At 55.9% G+C, this 24,127-nt stretch overlaps 2 protein-coding genes across 3 annotated transcripts in view; both read left to right on the top strand.

The window, feature by feature from the left end:
- The first annotated feature begins 206 nt into the window (after nt 1-206).
- Nucleotides 207-7,979, top strand: LOC127053839 (solute carrier family 22 member 6-like). Its single transcript, XM_050959158.1, has 10 exons — nt 207-575; nt 3,151-3,254; nt 3,521-3,675; nt 4,100-4,268; nt 4,593-4,716; nt 4,880-4,998; nt 5,864-6,081; nt 6,556-6,664; nt 7,303-7,506; nt 7,907-7,979. The coding sequence occupies exons 1-10, from the start codon at nt 207-209 to the stop codon at nt 7,977-7,979; spliced, it is 1,644 nt and encodes a 547-aa protein (XP_050815115.1).
- Nucleotides 7,980-11,625: 3,646 nt separating this feature from the next.
- ATG2A (autophagy related 2A) overlaps nt 11,626-24,127 on the top strand; it is a 38,162-nt gene continuing 25,660 nt past the window's right edge. Inside the window, exons 1-10 of one of the 2 annotated variants that reach the window (XM_050958838.1) lie at nt 11,626-11,906; nt 17,758-17,920; nt 18,911-19,054; nt 19,990-20,092; nt 20,514-20,676; nt 21,026-21,172; nt 21,451-21,547; nt 22,768-22,932; nt 23,460-23,602; nt 23,838-23,922. In XM_050958838.1, the coding sequence (XP_050814795.1) occupies nt 11,736-11,906; nt 17,758-17,920; nt 18,911-19,054; nt 19,990-20,092; nt 20,514-20,676; nt 21,026-21,172; nt 21,451-21,547; nt 22,768-22,932; nt 23,460-23,602; nt 23,838-23,922 (1,381 nt within the window). In that variant the 5' untranslated portion in view covers nt 11,626-11,735. The remainder of the gene's footprint in view (nt 11,907-17,757; nt 17,921-18,910; nt 19,055-19,989; nt 20,093-20,513; nt 20,677-21,025; nt 21,173-21,450; nt 21,548-22,767; nt 22,933-23,459; nt 23,603-23,837; nt 23,923-24,127) is intronic. The other variant, XM_050958839.1, reaches the window with a different exon arrangement.

Consider the following 24,127-nt stretch of genomic DNA (forward strand, 5'->3'; position numbering starts at 1 on the left):
TCTGAGAAGTCTGTCATCTGCTGGACCTTGTTCCCTTCCCCACTTCCTCCACATTTTCAGCCTCCTGACTCTGCCCTTGAGGCTGGTCAAAGATTTACCAGGGCCAAAGGCCGGGCTAGGGCAGATAGATTGACTGCTATACGAGCCAGGGGCTCTGGAGAAGAAGAGCAACCAGTCAGTCAGGAAGAGGTTTCCCCACAGCCTCCATGGCCCCTGATGTCCAGCTGGAGAAGGAGCAACGTATGGGCTTCTTCCAAACCATCCTTGTCGCCCTAGTCTTCCTCCCTCTGCTCATGGTGGCCTCCCATAACTTCCTGCAGAACTTCACAGCTGCTGTCCCCAGGCACTGGTGCTACATCCCGGCGGGAGACAATGCCACCACAGAGGTGACTGGAGACCAGCTGAAGATCTACGTTCCTATGGATGGCAACCAGGAGCCAGACAGGTGCCTGCAGTTCAGCACCCCACAGTGGCAGCTTCTGGCCCCTAATGGCACCAGCACCAACGCCACTGAGCCCTGCCTGGATGGGTGGGCATACGACAGGAGTGTCTTCAAGTCCACCATCATCACGGAGGTACAGAGGGGAGCGTGAGGGGATCATTCCAGGGGAGCGGGGACCTGGAGCTGTGACAACATTACAGGCTGGTTATCCATCCAGCCACCTATCCATTCTCCGACCCATCTATCTATGTTCCCACCCAACCACCTATCCATCCATCCACCCCGCCCCCTCGGTTTTGTGCTCTGATCCATAGTATCCGAGCCTGTCTCATGCATTAGATTGGCATAGCAAGGTGCCTACTGGACTACATGGCATCTCTGGCTCTCCTTCCTCTTGGGGGCATACAGACTGTGCTTGATGTAGGGGGCTGTTGGATCAGTTTGGTGGCAAAGTGTTATCTAACAAGCAGCAGGACTATCGGGCTGTGGCTTAGCTTCACGTTCTCTGGAAGTTCTCCCTGGGCCTGAACCACTTGGCTGGCCACACCTTATCTCTGTGGCAGCTAGCCTGGGCTTTGTGGTTGCCATGGCCCTGCAGGAGCTCCCTGCCTTGGTCAGCCCGACATGGAGATGTCTCCACTGTAGCTATGATCTGATCCATGAATGCCTTTGTAGACCAGGACCAAGGCTGTGCCCTGGCAGGGCCTGGAACAAAGGGTGGGTGCTCACAGCCCTGCGGTGCAGGGACCCCCTTGCTGCCCTGACTCACTAGAGGGAACCCTTGCATTGCCTGCGCAGTCAATGTCAGCCAGGAGGTGACACAGGGCGGGGCTTCTGAGCCAGCTGGAGGTGGGAGGAGCTAGCCTGGAGGCTGCCCGGTTGGCCATGCTCCATGATGACTCAGTGAGATCCTGAGATACCCTCTCAGAGGTTTCATCACCTAAGCTAAGGCCCAGCTAGTTCAGTAGTTGGATGGAGACCCTGACAGAGTGCTCAGCTTCTCTGGGGAGCCAGGCGTGGGGCTCACTAGGGGCTGCTTTTCCCGTGGAGTCTGCACTGATTGTGCTACTGCAGGGAGAAGGGGGGTGGCTCCCTAGGGGGTGCTCTCAGTGCTGACCCCAGCAGTAGGGGATGCCGTGCCACAGGGAGCCAGCTGGGTCGCTCAGCAGGGGGCACTCCCCTCTGAATTGGTGCTGGCCCCCGCGTGGCACTGAGAGTCTCTGTGCTTTACGGAGCCGGGTGAGGGGGGACCTAGTAGGGGGCACTGCCTCCTTGCAGGCAGTGCTTACTCCAGTATCCCAGCGCAGTGCTGGGGGGGGCTGTGCTGCAGGAAATAGGGGGGGCCTCAACAGGCGCTGCTGTGCCATGGAGCAGCGCCTTGGATCAGTCCTGCTCTACAGGGTGGCACCTCTGCCTTGGCATCACCCCTCCTGGCGCTGCCCAAGGGCCTGTGACTCTGTGCCCCTCCTGCCAGCCCATAGGAGCCTGCTGTCTCAGAAATTCAGCCTGAGTCACCCCTCTGAAAGCCGGGATAATGGATGACAGTCCTGGTGTTTTCCTTGGCGGGGATCCTGTGCCAATCCCTTCTCCTGTTCTTAGCGCACCCGTGACATGTCATGCTGCCAGCTGCCCCATGCCCAGCTGGGTTACACAGTAACTCGCTTGGAACAACCCATGATCCCCTGGTCCATGCCCACCCATCATTCCAGACCCCAGATTTGGCAGGGATGTAGCCCTTGTGCAGGGCTGTGGAATCTCAGCTCCAGTCCTGGCTGTACAGACAGTGCCGGGCCAAGGCGGGGTTAAGGGCTTTGTCAGCAGCAATGGGTGGTACACGGGAGTGTGGTGGAATCAGCAGGGCATAAAAGGGGCGGAGGGCATTTGAAGGGCATGGGTGCTGGCAGGCTTGGGCACAAGGTGTGGGGGTCACAGGACTCAGGTGGCCATGGGAGCTGCAGGTGGGCATGCAAGGGAGGTTTTGGGTGGCACAGATGAGCTGGGGCAGCTGGGCTGGCACTGGTGGGGATGGGCAGCAGGGGAAGCTGGGCTGGCGCTGGTGGGGATGGGCAGCAGGGGCAGCTGGGCTGGCGCTGGTGGGGATGGGCAACAGGGGCAGCTGGGCTGGTGCTGGTGAGGATGGACAGGAGGAACAGCTCGGATGTCCCAGCTGTGCTCTGACCAAGTGGGTCCAGATGGGTGCAGGTGAGCTCAGATGGCCCAGTGGCAAATGGGGAAGGGGCACAGACAGGCACTGAGAACCCATCAATGGCTTTGGATGGCACAGGAGGGTGCTGGGATTTGGAGACCAGAGCTGGGCTCAGATGGGGCTTAGGTGGAATGGGGAGAGCTCAGGAGATGGAGGTGGGCTCAGGTGGGCATGGATGGCGCAGTTGGGGATTCCTGTCATAGACAGGCATGGGCAGCAGAAGTGTGGTTGGTGGCACAGCTGGGCACTGACTGATGTGGGTGGCTCAGCAGGACATATGCCTGGTACAGTCGGGCCCTGGCTCTACTTGCTGCCAGGGTACAGATACTAGCCAGGACTCAGGTAGCTCAGGTGGGCAGAAGAGACATAGGTGTAGTTCCTGGCCCTTTGTGCCAGCTGTGTCCGTGAAGCCCATCTGACTATGCAGTCAGCCCTTTGCCCAGCAGTGCGGAGTGCCATGGGGCACCCCTGGATTCACACCCCTCTCCCCACTCCTCTCCAGTGGAACCTGGTCTGTGGCCAGCGTGCTCTCAAGGATTTTGCCCAGTCCATCTACATGGTGGGGGTGCTGCTGGGAGCACCGGTCCTCGGGGGCCTGGCGGATAGGTGAGTAAAAGAGTTTCCCCCCTCCCTGACCCTCCCACATCAGTCCCATGGGCCAATCCAGCTGGGACCCCCTCACACATCAGCCCTATGGGCCCATCCTCCTAAGTATCCTCCCTAGATCAGCCCAGCCTAGTATCCCACCCTGCATCAGCCCCATGGGCCCATCCAGCCCGTATCCCCCTCATACCTGCCCCCCTGATCAGCCCCATGGGCCCATCCAGCCCGTATCCCCCCTTTCTCCAATGGTGTTGTCTCCCCTGCTGCAGACTGGGGCGCCGGGCGCTGCTGCTCTGGTCCCTGCTGCAGATGGGTGTGATGGGCACCAGCGCCGCCTTCGCCCCCAACCTGGCAGCCTACTGCGCCTTCCGCTTCTTCAGCGGCATGAGTACTGCCGGTTTCATCCTCAATGGCACCAGCCTGAGTGAGTGGGGATCTGGCATGGGGAGGTGCGTGTGAGGTTGGTGGTGGGGGCCTGAGAGATTGAGGGTGTGTGAAGAATGGGGGAGAACGAGGGGCATGTGTGTAAGAGTGGATGTTTGTGGGGGGCTGGTGGTGTGGGCTGTAGGGGAGCTGTGATTGGGGACTTTGTGTGGAAGGGACTGTGTGAGGGGCTGTGTGGCAGGGGGAAATATGAGGGAGGTGGTTTGGGGAGGGGAGGGAAGTGTGTATGTGGGTTCTGGGGGGCAGGCTGTATGTGTGGGTGCATGGGGGGCAGCTCTCCCCCCACTGCCCCACTCTGGGCCCACCCAGCGCAGAGGGGTGCGGGCTTGAGCCCTGCTCCCCAAGGTTGGGCAGGCAGGGTGAGGTTGGAGGGTGCCGCGTCTCATCCTACCCATTGCCCCCAGCCCTGGAGTGGATCCCATCCCAGTTCCGGGCCATGGTGTCCACCATCCTCGCCTGCAGCCTGACGCTGGGCCAGCTGCTCCTGGCTGGACTGGCATACGCCATCCGTGACTGGCGCCAGCTGCAGCTGGCATCCTCAGTGCCCTTCTTCCTCTTCTTCCTCTACAGCTGGTAGGTGCCCTTGGGGCTGAGGAGCACACATCCACAGGGAGCCACGGCTTCAGGCAGGGGTGGCATTATGGGCTCAGGAGCTGCAGGACCCTGTGTCTGGGAGCCCAGAGGGGGCCCAGACCCCATGGCAGAAGTAGCTTGTCGCCTGGTCCAAATGGAGACCCTGTAGCCCTGTTCCCCTGATAGACCAATTGTCAGAGAAGCACAAAATCCCAGATCTGTTGCCCAGAGCCCTGGGGACATGGGTGCCCAGTCTTCAGCAGGCACCACGCCCTCCTCTCTCTCTCTCTCTGAGCCCCGGTCCAACCCCCCGCCTCTCCCCAGGTGGATCCCAGAGTCCGCACACTGGCTCATCATCAACCACAGGCCTGAGAAGGCGCTGAGGAACCTGCGACGGGTGGCCCAGATCAACGGCGAGAAGCCAGAGGGGGAGGGCATCTCCCTGGAGGTATGGGGCACAGGGGACACTGTGGGGTCTAGTGGCTACAGATCGGGGGGCTGGGTGTCAAGCCCCAGTCTTCTCTCTCCCTGGCTCTGCCCATCTCCCTCTCTGGAGAAGAGGTGTGATTTTTCTACCCTGCTCTCAGCTCCACCCTTGTCTCCCTCCCCAGACACTGAGGCTGGAGATGAAGCAGGAGGAAGAGAGCTCAGGGCCCTCCCGGTGCTCTGCCCTGGAGCTGTTCCGGACAGCGCCCATGCGTGGGGTCACCTGCTGCCTCATGCTGGCCTGGTAAGGGGCTCCCCTTGTCTCCATAAGTATCCCCCCAGGCTAACAATACTAATGCAATGAACTGACTGGGGAGTGTGATTGCACCATTGTCTCTTGTTGAGTGTGATTTCCCTGGGCTTAGATGGCAGGGGGCAAGGCTTTGGGTCAGCTGTGTGTCAGAGCCCCTATACTGCTGGCCAAGCAGGGGGATTCCCCAGGGCTTAGACAGCAAGAGGTGAGACTAAGGCGCAGAGGAGGGGATTCCCCTGGGGCTCAGATGGCAGGAGGTGAGGCTTAGGGGCAGAGGAGGGGGATTCTCCTTGGGCGTAGGTAGCTGGGGATGAGACTTAGGGTCAGCTGTGTGTCAGAGCCCTGTACTGCTGGCTGAGGAGGGGGATTCCCCTTGGGGCTCAGATGGCAGGAGGATCTGAGTTCTAGTCCCCATGCTGCTTACCCTCCTGGAGGATTCCATGGTCAGCAGAGTGTTTATCCCCACAGCACTGACTTAAGCTAAGAGAAGGCATGGGGGAGGCTCAGTTTTGCTTTGGCCCCCAAGTGTCTGGGTTTGTAATTAGGCAGGGAGTTTCTCCAGTGGGGGAACCCCCTGTAAGTAAATGTGGGTGTCACCAAAACCCTGTGGGGATCCCTCCATGTGAACAGAAAAGTCTCTCTCCCTTCCTCCCACCCCAGCAGCTGGAGACAAAGACAGACAGAAGTGGGCAGGGAGAACCAGACAGACCAGAGGACGGGGAGAGACGGACATGAAGGGGAGACAGACGGAAGAGAGAGGGAGAGACGAACAGAGGGGAATGGGGCTGGGAGACAGCTAGACTCTCTCCCCATTTGAGCCCCCCCTCACCTCAGTTCTCCCCGTCCCATTCGACAGGTTCTCCAACAGCTTCTCTTTCTTCCACCTGGCCCTGGACCTGCAGCGCTTCGGGGGCATCAGCATCTTCCTGGTGCAACTGATCTTTGGCGCTGTGGACATGCCCTTCCGCATGGTGGTGGCTGTTGTTGCCAACCGCCTGGGGCGCCGGCTCACGCAGGCCGCCTGCCTGGTCCTGGGGGGACTCTTCATCCTGGCCAGCGTCCCCGTGCCGCAGGGTGAGTCCTGAGCATTCGGCCAAATCAGCATAACATTCCCAGCTGCCGTGGGCTTCACCAGCATGCAGCCCAGCCCAGACCAGACCCGGTAGCCCCCACTCCCTGCCATCTCAGATCAGACCAATGAGCCCATCCAGCCTGGTATCCCATCCTCCCTGCTGTGCAGAAAACTGAGCCGGTGATGGTGCGGCGGAAGCTGGGGTGGCTTTGGTGGTGGGAAGGAGGTTTGGCCAGTGGCCGAGATTGTAGCCCTACAGGTGGCCCAGGGGACTGGTAAGTGACCGGTGCCCCTGCCCAGCTATGGCACCATGAAACCCCAGCGTGGCGGGTTTGGTCCTGGGCTGCCCATCACCCAGGGCTGAGTCTCTGAGTTAGCGATAGGCACCCCCAGAGCAAAAGGGGATACAGCGCATTGGGGTGGGGGCTCTTCTCAGCCTGATGCATTCTGGGTCCTCCTCCCCTCTCTCCCCCTAGACATGGAGGTGCTTCTGATTACCCTGACTGTCCTGGGAAAAGGGCTCTTCTCCTCCTCCGCCAGCTGCTCCTACCTGTACACCACTGAGCTCTACCCCACTGTCATCAGGTGAGTGGGGTGGCGCCCTCTTCTGGACAATGGAGGCAGCATTGCCTGAAGCACAGGGAGCAGGGCTGGGAGCCTAGTGACTTGAGATGTTCAATCTAATACCCCTCGCACGGTGAGGAATGATGCCCTGAGGCCCAGCCTAAGGGTCCCATTGCTCAGGTCCAAGGTGTCCCTCCCTGAGATTCCTCCCTCATTCAGCTAGCCATTCCAGTCCCTCCTCAGCTGGGAGACGGTTGAGCTCTTTGGATGTCTCCAATCATCTGCGCCCTCTGGTCCTGCTGGGGCAGATCCTGCTGAGCCTCCCCATTTGGCTGGGACACTCCTGATTTCAGCTTCCCCCACCTGGGGTCTAAAGCAGCTGCTTCAGTGTCCCATTGGGGGAGCCCTGGAGCTGTGCCTGCGGAAGATCTTGATGGAGGGAGCGGGCCAGTGATGTATTTATGTGTCCAATGGGGAGGTGGAGCTGAGAACTGATGGGTCTGGAGTGGGAATGAATGGATTTGACTGCAAGGGGGTTATGCAAATAAAGAGTTACTTATTCATAAAATATGCAAATTAGACCATCTGCTTATTTTTATAATGTATCCAGCCGCCTTAATGGGATTGCTCAGTTCTCTGTGGCTTCTCTTTCTCCCCAGGCAGACAGGGCTGGGGGTCACCTTCATGATGGCCCGGCTGGGAGCGGTGGCAGCCCCCATGGTGCAGATGACACAGGCTTTTGTCTCTTTCCTGCCCCTGCTCCTGTTCGGGGCAGTGCCCATCACAGCTGGCATCCTGGTCAATTGCTTACCAGAGACCTTGGGGGTCCCACTAGCCGACACGATGAAGCAGGTGGAGGACAGGTGTGTATGATGGGCACTGTGTGAGGGCGGAGGCAGGATTGTGTGTGTCACAAACATAGGTGTGTGTGTACATGGACACGAGAGTGTGAATGTGTGATAGATGGATACAGTGTGTGTGGATGGATAGAGGGTTGGTGTGTATGGCATGGCTGGATAGATAGCTGGGGTGTTTGGGATGACTGGGGGTGTGTGTGCATGGCGATGGATGGATATCTTGCTATCTAGGAGTGGATGGATAGCCTGCTATCTAGGAGGTGTATATGGGGATGGATAGAAGGACAGATCTTAAACACTTTACACAAGCCTTGGATGAAAAGACAGAGTCATTAATTATGAATTGTTCTTTTTAATGATTCAGCTGTTTGGTGCTTTTGTTCTTCTTTTCTCCCTTTGTTTTCAGAGCAAGGAAGAAAAGGAGCAAGAAAGAGGAACTGAGGAAAGAAGCCAGGGGAACCAAAAAGACCAAATTTTAAACACAGGCTCTTGTGTCAGGCACTGGACTGGACTCTGGAGACCTGAGTTCAAATCTTGACTCCCTGTGTGACCTGGGACGTGTCACTTTATCGCTCAGTGCTCAATTTCCCCATCTGTAAAGTGGGGCTAATGACTCTTCCCTGCCTTGTGGGGCCTATGAGGCTAAATCTATCAATCTATGGGAGGCTCAGATACTAGCATGATAGGCCCCACTTCAGAACTAGATAGAGATAGAACCAGACAACCAGCTCTTTATCACAGAAGCAAAATCTTGAAAAGGTCCTTTTTATCTGGGATTCTGCGGCTTGGATTTTCAGTTTTTTGGTGTTCATTTGCCACAGGATGAAGAGGGGAGACATTTCTTCCCACTAGGCTGACTGTAAACCCTTAGAGAGCTAGCTAACTCTTTCTGGCACATATCCAATACTACCATGGAATTGACCTGCTTGCAGTGCTTTTCACAACTGATTTGCACATGGCTCATCAGGGACTGGCAAATGCTGGCGCAGAATTGCTATATTGGACTTTGAATCCATTTACTTAGCACATATTAACATGACGGTGTTTTATTCTGTATTCTTAACCTTTCTCCATATCCACCTGCTGTATCGAAAATTCCCTTTGCTAGAAAGGGTTTTGACATGGAAAGCCGTTTGTGTGACCTCTGTTGAAATGCACCTATTTAATATTGCCACCCATCTGCCATAGCTGGGGTCAGAACCTTGTACATTGGTTTCCTGTCAGAGGAGAAGTGAGTGAGACAGAATCAGTCGGTATTTTCTTAGTGTAGCCTGTTTATCCCCTGTAATATATGCACCAGTCCTGGAACAGAGGTGGACACAAACAGAGCTACAGACAATCCCTTTTTTTGTAAACTCCACCCAAACACCCATGCCCAGTTCCCAGGGAGCTACTTTGCCCCCCAGAACAGATGTGGTTTAAAACAATTCAAGCAAAGAGCAGATTCTCTTGCTGCTTGCAACAGCAGCACATCTGGAAAGAAGATATTTACATCACAAAACCAACAGTGATACAATGTGGCTTCAAAGACTCAAGGCTGGGGAAAATAACCTGTAAGGCTATGTGTGACAGCACCATCTGGTGACACTCCCCCTGCCATAGCATCATCAGCTGACTAGAAGCCATGCTGAGGAATCAATGGGATGCTCTTCTTCCTGAAGCATGGCTTATTTGACACCCCGCCTGTTGCCTCTGGGGAGCTAATATCTGGCTGATTCCCCAATTTACAGCATGTTTTAGTGACCACCATACAACACAATTCTCATAACTTCATATGCATTAATGATGCGCATATATGGATAGAGAAATGACTTTGAGCAGATCATAACCTTTCCCCTGATATCTTACAAGGCATGCTTTATATGTGAGATCACGATTATATGCAAATGAGGAATATGGGGGTTACAGTACACTCCCCCAAGGTATAGAATGTCACACTATTGTTATTTGTTCTCTGTACTGAAGTAGCTCTAGGAGTTGCAATCACAGACCAGGCCCCAATTGTGCTGGGAGCTGTACAAACACAGAACAAGTATAGGAAAGGAATTGTCTAACCACAGCTGAAGCTGCTGCCCATCGTGGATTCTGCACAATCTTCCCGCTTTCCCTGTGGAAGATTCAGTTTGTGGGATTTTGGCAGCTGCCAGGAGAATTTGGGGAGACCATAAGATACCACAGCATCCCCTCCATGGGCCATGCTGCTGCCTGGGTTGTCATGATGTTGTTGTGCTCGATGCTGCAGCAGCATATGGACACCAGCTTGTGGTGCTGTGCCACAGCGAGGGCACTTTGCATGTGCTGCCAGGGTGACATTTCTGCACTACCACCGGGAAGGCATTCTAGTGCAATTGGGTGATGTTTTGCCAATGCCTCACTGGCTTTTATCTGTGCCAGTTGTTGACATTTTCCTGGGGTGCAATGGCATTGTAACAACACGGTGCAGCACTATGACATCACACAGCTAATCACAATGTGATATCAGAATGTCACACGGTGACATCACAATACAGCCGTGTGACATCATGAGGAAGCACACTGACATCACAATACAGATAACATGATGGTATCACTGTCTCACAGTGACATCATAATATAGTGCTAGGACATCACAAAGCAATGCAATGACATCATAATGCTGCGCTATGACATCAAACTACAGTGCTATGATATCACAATGTAACACAGTTGATGTTACAATGCAACACTATTATTGTTGTTGTTCATCAAGTTTAGTATGGTATTGCCTAAGGACCAGCCAAGAATGCTACCGCATGGTGCTAAGCCATGCACAAATATAGAGTAGCAGGCAGATTCTGCCTCTAAGATCCTACAATCTCAGTATATCAGACAGATACAGCGTGAGGGAAGGGGTATCCTACACAGGCAGAGCAATCTATGTGATGGCAGCAAACAGCATATTAGTTTAATGATTTTTGGGGTATGGGGAGGTTTTATTTTGGAGCGGAGGGGCTAAATGGGAAGAAAGGTGTAGAAAAGGATGATGAGGGGGACAGGGCAAGGGAGGAGATGGTAAGAGAGACAGGTGTAGAGTGAAGCAGAATGAAGAGAGTGTGAGGGCGATAGCGGGTTAGAGCAAACAGCCGATCAGCATATGGCAGAGAAAGTCCAACCAAAACTGAGAGCAGTTCTTTGGCTGTCCAAAGGTCCTTCTTTTGGCTGCTTTTTTTCCTCCCAGCTGGACTCTCTGGTTGATTTAACAGTTTCACAGAATTTAAGGCTAGAAGGGGCCATCAGATCATCTCCAGTCTGACCTCCTCTATATCACAGGCTAAAGAATTTCACCCAGTTACCCGTATATTAAGTTCAAATATTTTAGTTAACATCACAGCTAAAGCATTTCAGTCCTCAGGAAACTGAACTGGTATGTGCTATGGGCATGGCCCTGGCTGGGCCCAATTTTATTATGGCATTACAGGAAGGTGAAATGACACCACAAAAGAGCACAGTGACATCACCACACAGAATGATGACATCACATTCCACTGAGAAGACATCACAATGTTATTGCATCCTGCTAAGTCCCCGCCAATGTTTAATTGAAGCTTTCCCATCCCTCACCATGTCCCCTTCCAGGCATGGTATTATCTGGGGCTCTTGGCTGACGGTCCAGTGGCTAACACTCAAAAGACTCCAGTCTAGTCTCTGCTACTTATTTGCGTGTGACCTTGGACAAATCACGTAGCCTCTACCTTTCCCTGTCTGTAAAATGGGGCCTTAGGAACTGTTTCACTCCACTTCCTCGTATTGGCCCCTTCCCGCATGCGCTGTACGGACGGGTGAGTGGCACGTATCTGGCACTAGGGGTGTCGCTTTCTAGCGCAGCCCACTGCGCCCATGCGCAGTAAGGATGCGTCGGGACCTATTTAGCGCCCGGAGAGTCCATTTGTTGCTCTGGTCAGTGGGACGCATGCACGGTCCCAGCCCCTTCACAGCGGGAAAAACGTGCGCACACGCAGTCTCGGTCTCTGGACTCTATTTCATACCTGTCTGGGTCGCTTTGTGGCGCTTTCCCGCGGAGCCAATCAGAACAGAGCGCGAGGGGACGGGCCACATCCTCCCAGCCAATCAGTGCGGGGCCTGCCCTGCCAGCGGGCCAGCGCTGGGAGAAAACAAGCCGGCCGCGGAGCGGAGCGGGGCAGAGGGAAGTTGAGGTGGGGAGGGCGCACCCCGGGCTGGGTAGAGCTGCCTCCAGGCCCCCTGTCCCCCACCCAGCCATGTCCCGCTGGTTCTTCCCCTGGTCCAGCTCCATCAAGAAGCGGGCCTGCCGCTACCTGCTGCAGCACTACCTGGGCCACTACCTGGAGGAGCGGCTGAGCCTGGAGCAGCTCAGCCTGGACCTGTACCAGGGCGCCGGGGCGCTGCGGGACATTCACCTCGACATCTGGGTGAGGGGCCGGGGCAGGAGTGGGGGCGCTGCGGGACATCCACCTCGACATGGGGGGTGGGGAGCTGGAGGGGAGAGGTTGTGTGCTGCACGACATCCACCTCGATGTGGGTGAGGGGGCTGGTTGGGACTAGGGGAAGCCAGGGTACTGGATGAGTGTGGCTGAGATTGGTACCCGGGCTGGGGGACATCGACCTCAATGTATGGGTGAGGGGCTGGGAACTGCTGGCAGGGTCCGTATCTGGGGTCCAGGACACTGCGGGGCCTTGGAGAAGGACAGTGTGAGCCAAAGGGGAAACAGGATGCTGAGGTGGAGGTGGAGGGCAAGGTTGGTTGGGGTGGGGCTGGAATCTGTGCTGAGGCATTGGAGGTGGCATGGGCCTAGATCTGTAGCTGGGAGCTGAAGGGGAAGAGAGGAGAACCAGGTGATGTGGGGAGCCCAAATGGGAGTCATATCCCCTGATCCATAGAGTTGAGGGCCTGGGATGGGGTTCAGGGAGGAGTAGCAAGGATCTTGAGAGGCATCTACCTATATACGTAGGTGAGGGACACAGGGCAATGTGACTCTGTGGGTGAGAGGGGGTTGGGGGAGGAACTAGGTGTATGCAGGGCCAGAAAGCAGACTGGCGACTGGGAAGAAAGGGTGGGTGCGATTAGTGACAGTGACTGATTCCACCAGGAAGAAATTAGCTTCAGGATGGGTTGTCATCCTTTGTGTGTTTCACTGTCTCCCAGTTGTCCAGGCAGTACTCCATGCTCAGGGTTGTGTCTCTGAAATACCCAGCTTATAGAGCACTAACTGCACTGTGTGTTTTTGGGACGAGGGGGTGATGGACCACTTGGGAAGTGGCCTCATGGAGGAATTGGTTAATTCAACTCCCACCCTGTGTGCTAGGATGGTCCGTGGGGTGCTGATGCTGGTATATTCCCATGGCCTGTTCCTTGTGGATTTCATTTGCTGGAGGTGAAGTTCCATTGAGCCTATCTGGCCAGTCTCCTGGCTAATAGTCTCCTTGCTCCTGCAGGGGAGGGATAGCTCAGTGGTTTGAGCATTGGCCTGTTAAACCTAGGGTTGTGAGTTCAATCCATGAGGGGGCCATTTAGGGAACGGGGGTAAAAATCCATCTGGGGATTGTTCCTGATTTGAGCAGGGGGTTGGACTAGATGACCTTCTGAGGTCCTTTCCAACCCTAATCTTCTATGATGTGAGACAACCAGGAAAGAGCTGGACAGATAGACACCCACCCTCTTCTAGTCCAGTGCTCTGTCTCCTACCCCTGTCTAGGCTGGTATGAAGCTAATGCTAGAAGTTTCACCCCCACTCCTGGGGAGCCCAACTCTGTAGTCTTACCCCATGTGGGGTGTGTGCTTGTATTTGAGCCATTCACCCACTTAGCCCACCCTTACATTTCTTCCCCTGGTTTATATTAGCAGCAGTGCTGTGCCTCAGTTTCTCCACCTTCCTTGGAGCTGGGCCACTGTTCCTTGTCTTCTGCCCACCTTGAGTTGGGGGAGGGGCTGCTGCAGTTGCTGGGTTAATAACCTTGCTGTCACTCCAGGTGTAGTGTCTTAGGGAAGTGGGGTATGTCCCTGAGTCGTGGGTCATGTCACCAGGTCCCAAATAATAGCCCAGCATTGTGTTGTGGCGAGTGTCAGGGCCCAGTTTCCAGTGCCCCAGTGTGAAGGGAATGAGGGGACAAGGAAGCTGCATGGGGCCTGGGGTGTGTTGCTCGTGGGGTGGGGGAGGTTGGGAAGGAGAATCAGAGTGGAGCCACTCAGTGAGGCTGTGGCTTGGAATTGAGGGACATCAACAGAATGGGGGGAGAGAAGAGTCTAGGAGGCTGAGGGATGGGTTATGCTCAGTGATTCTCAAACTTTTGTCCTGGTGACCCCTTTCACATAGCAAGCCTCTGAGTGTGACACCCCCCCTCAATAAATTAAAACACTTTTTTTTTTTTAATATATATTTAACACCATTATAAATGCTGGAGGCAAAGCGGGGTTTGGGGTGGAGGCCGACCCCTAGTTTGAGAAACCCTGCTTGCAGGCATGTGCTGTGACTCATCTTTGAACTCTTGCAGATGGGAGAGCACCCCCTGCTGAGTCCCCACCCCACTTTCTGAAGCACAAGGCCCCCCCCCCCCCAGCACCACTCTGGGGCTGGGACATTGGGTTCAGCACTGACTGGGAGGGGAAAGTGCTGCCTCCTGAGCCCCTCACTCGCTGCAAGTGTCCCTGGCACTATGGGGTGGTGCTTTTGTGTGACATGTCCCTGGTGGCAGTGGTCTCATTCTGATCCAACCTTTGGGAATTGGACTGTGGCAGCAGATGGCTCTTGGGTGTCTGTTTCCTCTGGAGCTGATCCCAGTGCAGTGTATGTATGTACCTCTGCGTCTTCCCCAGGCTGCTAGAAGCTTTCATGGCTGCTGCCTGTGGGGTCATTGGTCATCAAGCCCCCATTATTGCATCACATGCTGTTAATGGAGATGGAGGTGGGACAGGGTCACAGTCACAGAGAGGGCAGTCACCACAGAAGCTGGGTGAGTTGGCTAGCCTCCAGGTTTGGGCGCTGTAAAGCCATGAGCTGATGCATGTGGCCATCCACCTTCCCATCTCCTGTCCCAGTTCTCCACTCCCCTGCCCCAGAAATGCAACCACCTTAAGGGTGGGGCAGCTGGGAGGATTGGGGGTGTGGGGAGAGTCCCCATAGGTTTCTGCCACCTGTACCGTCTCAGATCCTGACATCTCATGGCTGGTGGATATTTGGGCCCTGGGACAAAGGAAAGGGGAATGGGGTCTGATTGGAGCGAGGTGGCATGCGGGGAGCAAGGCTGTTGGCGGACAGTCTGCTAATGAGTTGTGGCTGTCTCTTGCCCAGGGATCCCTGCCTGATGCTGCCCCCAATGCCTGCAATGCTTCCCCCAGCTGGTAGGCCCTGACAGCCAAGGTGTCAGGGCCTACCAGCATCTGAGGTGCTGCAGCCTCATTTAATCCTGTTCTGTCCACAGTTGCCTGGCCACTCTGGAATTTGCTAGGGTCTCTTTGGCTCCCTGTTTTGGGAATGGACCCCCTGGGCTCTGCTAAGCTGCATCTGTGGCATCCTCTGTGGAAGCCTCACTAATGTTAATAATAAATTTCTCCATTTCTCTTCCCCCGAAAGGTCATTTTACACATGGGTAAACTGAGGCACAGAGCAATGGCAGTGACTGGCCCAAGCTTGCACGGGGGTTCAGTGGTAGAGTGAGAAATGGAATTCCACTGCTGTTGTAGCAATTGAGGGGGAGATATTTCTGATGTCAGTTTCAAAATGGGGGAGTGGGGTCAAGAGGGTCAGAGTGGGGCAAAGAGCCAGAACTCCTGGGTTCTCTCTCCAGCTCTAGGCCCTCAGTTGGTGGCGCTATATTGCAAGTGGCTTGGTAATGCCAGTTGCTCTTGGTTGTGCCCCGCTGGTTCTGGGGTTAGCCTGGCACTGCAGGTGAGGCTGCGCTGCATGTATGTATTGATGGTGTGCCATACAGAAAATACCAAAGGGGGAAGGGAGAGTGTGGGTAGGTGAGCGATCAGACCCCAGGGCTGATGAATGCCCTGGGCTCACGCCAGCCCCGGAGCTGCCCATCAATCTGCTCTGTGACTCAGGGTTTCCTGACTGTGGGGAGGGGGAGAGGAGAGGAGAGGCATTGTCTCTGATTGGGAAACTGAGGCACAGGGGCTGCACCTCCCAATGGCACACAGTGAGTTAGCAGGAGAGCTGGGATAGAACCCAGGAGTCCTTTCTCACAGCCCCCTGCTTACTGCTAGACCTGACTCCCAGTCCCCCTGCTCTAACCCACTAGATCCCCTCAGGAAATCTGCTCCCTTTTGTTCTCTGCACTGGCCCAGCCCTGCCTTAGTTTCCTTGCCAGGCCAGGGGGTGTTGCCATTTTGGGCTGGCCAGCCAGCCCGTAATCCTAGTGCCAGTGAGTCACGCCTCTTGCACGGTGGTGGCTGTTGTCCTACCTGCTGGGGAACAGGGCTGCTGTCCTTCATGAGTGGGTTATAATTAGCAGCTGCGGTCACTGTACACCTGTTAGAATGATGTTCCCCTGGCATGTTGGGACTGGCCTTCTGTGTGTCCCCACCGCCACTACTGTGTCCCACTGTCCCTCCTTACTTGCCCTCCCCCCCTGTCATGTCTCAATCACCCTCCCAATTCTTGGCTTTCCAGGGAGCTGTTCCACAAGGCACAATACAGCCTCAACTGGCTGCCGCTGGACTGGCTGCCTTTTTCCGCTCCTGTTGAGCTGTGTGTGACACATGGTGGCAGTATGGTCTAGTGGCCAGGGCACTGGGCTGGGAGGCAGGACATTTGGGTTCTAGTCCCAGCTCTGCCACTGTCTCTCTGTGCCTCAGTTTCCATTCCCATCCTTTGTCTGTTTCAATTAGAAGCTCATCAGGTCAGGGACTGGCCAGCACTGTCCTTGTGGGGGCTGATGTGATTGGGGGATCCTGATCTTGGTCTGGGGGTGGGGATCTGTGTGACTCCCAGCCCAATGGGGGCCTCTGATTTGGGTTGTGGGGGGGGGGATCTGTGCAGTGCTGGGGGACCCTGATCTTGGTCTATGCGGTGCCTGGTATGAGGGAGGACTTTGATCTTGTTGTGTGCAATGTTTGGCGCCATAGGGCCCTTGATCTTGGGAGGGGGCGAGGCAGGGCTGTGCAGCCTCTGGCCTGATGAGGAGGGTCTCCGATCTGAGTTGGGATCCCAAGCGTTGTTGTCAGAATAATCCAGTAGCCTTAATACTTAGCATTTCTATGAGGCCTTCAATTAACTAGCTGGAAACCTTGTCCAGACAGCCTGCTACTTCCTCTGCTCAAATAGTTTTGCAACCAAGTCACCTGACCTCCCCAGCCCTTGTCACCAGAGTAGATTTTAGAACAACAATCCATGTCATCTGGCATCAGAGGGAGGATTCCCAGATAAGAGTGCAGCATGCAAGAATCAGCTGGCTGCTGGTGACATACAGCCAGCTCTGGAGTGGGGCACTACAGGGCATGTTAGCCTAGGACAGGAAGTGCAGCTTGAAGTGCCCAGGGTATTTGTACCCTGCTGGAATGTGGACAGGCCAGTTGGATTCACACACTTCGCCACTCACCATTGAGGTTAACGATGGGCCCTGAAGTGGAATCTGGCTGTTCCAGGCACTAGGAAGTTGTGAGTTGCCTCTGCCTGGAGGAGTGGGGAATGCAGTGCTGAGTCAGCTCCCTGTTTCCAAAAAGGTAGCAAACTGCAAGCCAAGCAGTGGCTCAAGCTGGGGTGGCTGCTGGGAGTCAGGACTCTTGGATTTTATTCCTAGCTCTGCCCTCGCTTGCTGTGTGACCCCAGCCTCCCTGCCTCAGTTTACCTATTCAGAGGATGGTAGGTATCAAAGTTACCTTTAATACTTGGTGTGATGCTTAACCCCTCTGTCCTTCATTGGGGAAGGTTTGAAGGGTAGGAGCCCATGGGAGCGCAGGAGCTTAGTGGTCTTAGCAACAAGTTGGAAATCCCTTGGCTCAGAGATGCCGCTAGTTTGAATCCTGACACAATCACTTTGGGGCCTGGAGGTTAAATAAATGTGAACTCCATGAAGCTCTCAGCTGAGGGCGACTTTGAAAATTGACATCCACTTTCTTTGCTGTCTTTGGTCAAATAACCCTGTGCATCAGTGAAGGGAATATCTGCTGGATTCCGCACTCCATTCCAGAGGTATCTGTATCAGCGCTGGGCAAGGGATCCTGGTATAAACAGCCCCCCTTGCCCCACCCCAGAGGTGGCCGCATCTCTGTCTCAGGTGAGTGATCTCTGTCTGAATGTTCCTCTGTTCTCCTTGCAGTCGGTGAATGAGCTCTTGGAGTCAGTGAGCACCCCACTGGAGATTGTGGATGGCTTCATCAACAGCATCGCGGTCACCATCCCCTGGTCGGCGCTGGTGACGGAGAACTGCACCGTGGAGGTGACAGGGCTGCAGATCACGTGCCGGCCCAAATACCGCAGTGGTGAGAGCTGGGCCTGCGGGGTGGGGCTGCTCCCAGCCTCCTCCTGGTGTAGGGACATGGCCACAGCAGCCTGCGCTCTGGCTAGTGCCTGCTCCCCGTGCCCATTAGGGGTGTTGCTCCTTTAACTCCAGCTGCGGAGGCCTGAGCTCTCAGAGTGTGTGGTCCCAGGGGCAGGCCAGTAGCTGGCACTGGTGTCTTAATTTGCTGTTCTTTCTCCCTGCAATGCAGAGGTGCTCAGCATCTCTTGCCCTGCTTGGCATTTCCCATAAGCCCTGGTGATGATCAAAGGTCACAGCTGGCCAACTGTGTGAAGTGGGGTCCCCCCCATGTGAGTTTTGCCCTGCTACCTGCAGGAGAGGTGGTTTTAACAAACCTCTTGGGGATCCTGCCCCTGTCCCAGCCAGGCCTCGATTGGGGTCTCTGCTAGTGCACCGCACGGAGATGGACTGCACCTGACGTGAGGGCTCCAGGGTGGGGACTGACCTCACCAGCTGGGGTTCTGGGAGCGGGTGGCTGCTTCTGGAGGGTCGTTAGCCCTTTCAGAGCTGGGGGGCTGCTTGGATGCTAGCAGAAATAATTAATAGGGGCTCTTAAAATTGCTCCTACAGACATCTCTCCCCTCCCCCTGCCCAGGGTGAGAGTATGAGCCCCACCCCCATCACTGCTAGGTGCTGCACAGACCCCTCCAGGCCTGAGACCAGGCCCCCTGGGGCCGGGTACTGCACAGACCTAGTGAGAGACAGTCCCTGCTCGAGACAGAGGAAGAACTATCCCCAACGTTAGGTGTGGAAACCAAGGCCTAGTGCTAGGGTAGCCTGGGGCTTGGATTCTGTTTCTGCCTGAGTCCCTTTCCTGTTCTGTGCCTTTGTTTTGCGCTCTGAGGTGGATGGTGAGTGTGTGCCTGCTGGGCATTGCCTTTGGTGGATGGGGCTGGCAGTGCCTTCAGGGTTCACTGCCCCTCAGTAACGAAGTGCCCCTCCGTTCCCGCAGCCACCCCGGGAACAGAGTCTCAGAGCTGGTCATCATGTATGACCACGAGCATGCAGCTGGCCCAGGAGTGCCTGAAGGACCAGGCTGAGGAGCCCCCCCAGCCTCTTGAGGGCCTTGAGATGTTCGCCCAGACCATCGAGACGGGTGAGTCTCTCCCAGGATCTTCTAGGGCAAGAGCCAAGGAGAATCTCATTGCAGATGGGGAACCAAGGGGCAGGTGGAGATCCAGGAATGGAACTCAGGAATCCTGACTCGTCGTCCCACCCTGCTCTGACCTGTTAGAACCAAATCCAGTCCCAGAGTTGGAGACTGGGCTCTTGGGTTCTGTTTCCAAGCCTCCCTTGCTCTAACCCACATAGACCCTACTCCTGTCTCAGAGCAGGGAATAGAACCCAGGAGTCCTGGCTCACAGTCTAACCACTAATCTCAGTGGTAAGCAACTTTTCTTGTCTGGTATAAACTCAGGGTAACATGTACAGAAGGGTAGCACAGTGGTCTCCAAAGTAGGGGGTGCACGGCAGGAGGAGCATGCTTTTTTTTTTTTTTTTTTGGCTTCGGCAAAAATGGTAGAGCCGGCGCGGCAGGGGTGCATGCGCAAAACATTTTTACTGATAGGGGTGCGCATTCAAAAACGTTTGGAGACCACTGGGGTAGAAGATAGATAAAATGCTCCCAAAACATACCACTCCACTGCACCCCCAACCTCCCAAAGGGGAGTAGTTGGAGAGAGATTGTGGCAGATGTCAGTTGTGTGGCTGAATGCCAGATAACCCGCCCTCCATAAGAACCAATATGGGACAGAGGAGAGAGGCTTAGTGCAGAGCTCCTGGGGGTGGGAGATAGTATGACCTAGTGAATAGGGCACTGGAGTAGGAACTTGGGAGACCTAGATTTTATTCCCAGGTCCACCACTGTTACTTTGGGCAAATATCTGTGCCTCCATTTCCCCATCTGTAAAATAGGGATAATAATACTGCCCTCCTCTGTAAAGCACATTGAGAGCTACAGATGGAAACAGAGGTAATTACTGCAAGATGGTCCCTTAACATCTCTGGTTCTCTCCGGCATCCCCTGCCCAGTGCTGCGGAGGATCAAGGTGACGTTCCTGGACACCATTGTTCGGGTGGAGCATGTACCCAGCAGCTCTCAGACTGGGGTGGCCCTAGAGGTGCATATTAAAAGGTAATGGGGGTTCTGCTCCTGAGTGTGGAAGGGGGTATCCGATGAAGTGTGGAGAAGGAGACTGTTCCCCTGGGGATCCTGTCAGAATTTGAGCTAAGCTGGGCCAAGTCAGGCTGGTACCTGGATGGGAGACATCCCAGAAGGAATGGAGTGGTACAGGAGCCATGTGGGGGCTTCAGTGAGGGGTGCTCTTCCCCCTTTCAGTGTTTTCCTGATTCTCAGCATCCCTTGCTCTAACCATCAGGCCCCACTCTCCCCCCAGAACTGGGGATAGAACTAGGAGTCCTGTCTCCCAGCCCCCCTCACTGCTCTAAGTGCTAGTCTAAGTGCTAAATACCCAGCTGTCTGAGGCCACCTTTGGCCCAGCTCTGGTACCCATGGGGCTGTGTCTAACTCAGTCCCCTGTGACTCGCTCCCCCAGGCTGGATTACTGCGACGAGGCAGTGAAGGACCCTAACCAGGTGCTCCCAGTTGACATCCACCAACCCCCGGCCTTCGTGCACAAGATCCTGCAGCTGAGTGGCGTGCAGCTGTACTACGAGGAGTTCCCTGAAAGCGCAGCCTCGCCTGTGCCTGGCCCCCAGGTACCTCCAGGCACAGCCGTGGGAGGGGAGAGGTGGGCCTGCTTGCGGGAGGGGAGTGGGTCTAATGTATAGGAGTCATGGCTCCCAGCCCCCTGCTCAAACCACTAGACCCCACTCCCTTTTCAGGGCTTGGGAAGGAACCTAGGAATCCTGATCTGAACACAAGGCATGGGATTGTAAGAGAGAGCTTCTGGGTTCTCTCCCCAGCTGTGTGCATTGGCAGCTCGGTATGCACTGGCTGCCATGCAGGGAGAGCCCACTGAATCCTTTTGGGATGGGAGGGGCTGCTGGTCCCAAACCAGCCTCACCCTTTGTAGCAACCAAACTCTTCTCCTTTCCATCTTCCCAGCCCCAACCCCAGATGAGCGAGTCGTTGTCCTCAGCCAGTGGAGAGGCGCCCGAGTCTCCTGACCGTCCCCTGCAAATTGGCAGCTGTTCTGGCTACATGGAGATGAGGATCAAACTCAAGCAGAACGAGGCCTTTCCCGGGCCCAAGGTGAGAAACATTGGGTGAGGGGGATCCCAACTCCCCATTTTCCCAGCTGAAAGGGGGTCTTATGGAGATGTGGCACAGTGCACCACCTAATGCTGTTCACCTGTGGAACTCACTGCCTCAGGAACATCCTGTGGCTGGGAGAAGAGCCAGACTGGATGGGCCCATTGGTCTGATCTGGGAGGAGGAGCTGCATGGGCCCATTGGTCTGCTCAGTGGAGGTGTGAGGGGGGAAAAAGGAGGAACCTGCCTAGTGAATTCTGCTTGTCTCCTCTCCCCAGCTGGAGCTGGATGGGAAGCTGGGATCCCTGCACCTCTTGGTCTCCCCCCAGCAGATTTTCTACCTGCATGACCTGCTGACAGCACTGAGTGTCTCAGGTGAGCCACCGCTGGGAGGTCGTTCCACCCTTTCCTCCACCCCGGCTAAACACAGCTCTTGGTAACACCTAGAGAGGCTGCTGGGTTTTGTCCCCAGCTCTGAAAGGGGTCCAGTGGGTTGGAGCTGGAGGAGGCTGGGAGTCAGGACGCCTGGGGAGAGGAATCGGGGGATCACCACCTGGTTTGCTGGCTTGATGCTCCTTCTGTTGTGAGAATTTTGGAGGAGCTGCTGCTGTGATCTGGACTCAGCTATCCATGCCTAGTATCCCTGTGCCCCTGATTTTGGGGCTCGGCTGTCTGTCTGGGCACCACATGCCCCTTGGCACCCCTCTGGATGCTCTGCCAGTGACAGGTGCTGGCTGGGCTGCAGCCCTGTCTGGGGAGGGCACCAGAAGCTTCAGCCCTTTGCCTGAGTTTGACCTCTGCAGGCGGTTGGGGGAAGCTTCTTCTGATTGGCTGCCTGACCCACTTGCCCACCTCCTGGGGCAGAGCAACCAATCAGAGCTGATGAAGGAAGAGTTCTCTCTCCCTTGGTCAGCAACCTGAACCATTCCCCCAGGAGGGGAGGGGGAGGGGAGAAGAGCAGTCCTGAGGGTTCGCTGTGTCTCCCCCCCAACCCCATGAGAGAGGCTTAGGTGGGCTGAGAGGAGGAGGGAGGAGCGAGAGCCCAGCACCTCAGGATAGCTCATCTCCTGCCCTCTCCCTCCTTGCAATGCCCAGCTTGGGAGAAGAGGATGGGGAGAGAACCCCAGGAAGAGCTGAAGTGAGGCCACAGCAGATGGGTCTGGGGGAACAAGTTTGGTTTGGACACTGGGGAGGCAGAATTAAGTGCTGGGCACGGGAGGAGCAGAAGCAGCCTTTGCAGCAGGAGCTCTCACCCCCCTGCCCTACATCACCTTACCTAGTCAAGGGGCATGGGCAGCGCCCCTCATGCATGGAATGGGCAGGGCAAGTCCAGAGACAGCCCAAAGCCGTCATCTTTTCAAACATCTCGTGACTCTTGGGGGACTGACTTGTGCCAGCTTCCCAAGATCAGTACTGCCCTTGGGGTGGGGAGATGCTCGCTCAGCGGGGCTCGGCTGTCTCTGCCTGGCAATCCACGTGCCAGTGGGATCCAGCCCAAGCCCCTCTTTCCCCACCAGTACCCCAGCTGGTCCCCAAGGGCTATCTCCTCTCTGCACCTCCCTAACTTCCACGGCTCCTCCTCTCCCCAACCCAAGAAGCCAATGGCCTACAGGAGAAGCTAAGCAAGAGCCGCCCACTGGACTCTGAGGACCTGAAGCTGATAGAACAGGATCTGAGCCAACAGCTGCACGGGGGCCAGGGCTTGGGGCCAGGCCGGCTTGAGGAGGAGTTGGAGAGCTTCATGGGCCTAGAGAACAGAGGTGATGTCTGGGTGAGGTGCACTGTGGGAGGAGGGGTGTCAGTGCTAGACTTTGCCCTACATCGGGGCCTGTGTGCTGCAGACAAACCCCTAACCCTGCCTGGGGAACCAGGATGAGGAGCCTTGGCCCATTGGCTCCAGAAGCAGCATAGGCCACTCCCACTTGAGCTCAGGGAGGATTTCCCTCAGCTGGCAGCAACAGCAGGTCTCTTATCCTTTGTGTGGCCCTGCCACTGCAGGGCGATGGAGATTACACACTGGGGCACTACAAAACCAGAGCATGGAGTTGTGCAGCCAGACTCTCACTGAGCTCTTCTGGTGTCCCTCAGTCCCAACCCACCTCCTGTGTGTTATCCCAGCTCTGCTGGTGCCCCTCAGCCCCCTTACTGTGTGAAACCTTATGAGGGCAGCAGTTTCTGGTGTTCCTGCCCCCATGCTGCATGGTCTCCCAGTACAACAGGCTGCCTGTCCCTCTGCTGGGGCTCCGCCTCCCTCCCGTGACCTTGCTTCTCCCCCTTTGCCTTCCAGAGATGTTCTTCTCCATGGCTGCCATGACGAGCAGCGTGACCTCTGTGCGCTCAGTCAGTGATCTCTCCGACATCGAGCTCGACTCCTCTGTGCACAGTGACTACAGTGCCTGCCCCCTGCAGCCGCCTTCCTTTGCACCAGGGGTGAGAACTTGCTGGTCTGGGGCGGAGTGGGAGGGCATAGCTGCAGCATCTGGCACTGTTCCCCCTCAGCTCCCTCCCCTTGCCTGTGTCTAGAACCAAGCGGAGCCCTCTGGAGCTGTCTGTGCCTGCTCTGCTCCCAAATCCACGTGGTCCCGGGAGCACCTTGCTGCCACCAAACCTCATCTGTGCCACCCTGGTCTGGCTCCGCATCCCTAACCTCCGCTTCTCTCTGCAGCTGATCCTGAGCAGCCCCAGACGCTACAGCCGTTCCCCTTTTGCTGCTACCCTCCCGGGCCTGCAGGGCTTGAGCAAACTGCCAGGTGAGTGGGGCCCATCCTGCTGGGTTCGTGCTGCACTTCAGTGGGGAACATGGGGTTCCACCCAGTGCTGGGAAGGCAGTGGGGTTTGGTGGGGCAGAGCAGCCTGGACTCCTGGGTTCTGTCCCAGGTCTGGGATGGTAAAGGGCTCTAGTGAGTTAGAGCAGGTGGAGGCCTGGGAGTGTCTGCTTCTGGGTTCTATTCCCTG

Source organism: Gopherus flavomarginatus, chromosome 6 (genome assembly GCF_025201925.1).
Source record: "Gopherus flavomarginatus isolate rGopFla2 chromosome 6, rGopFla2.mat.asm, whole genome shotgun sequence".
NCBI classification, from domain to species: Eukaryota; Metazoa; Chordata; order Testudines; family Testudinidae; genus Gopherus; species Gopherus flavomarginatus.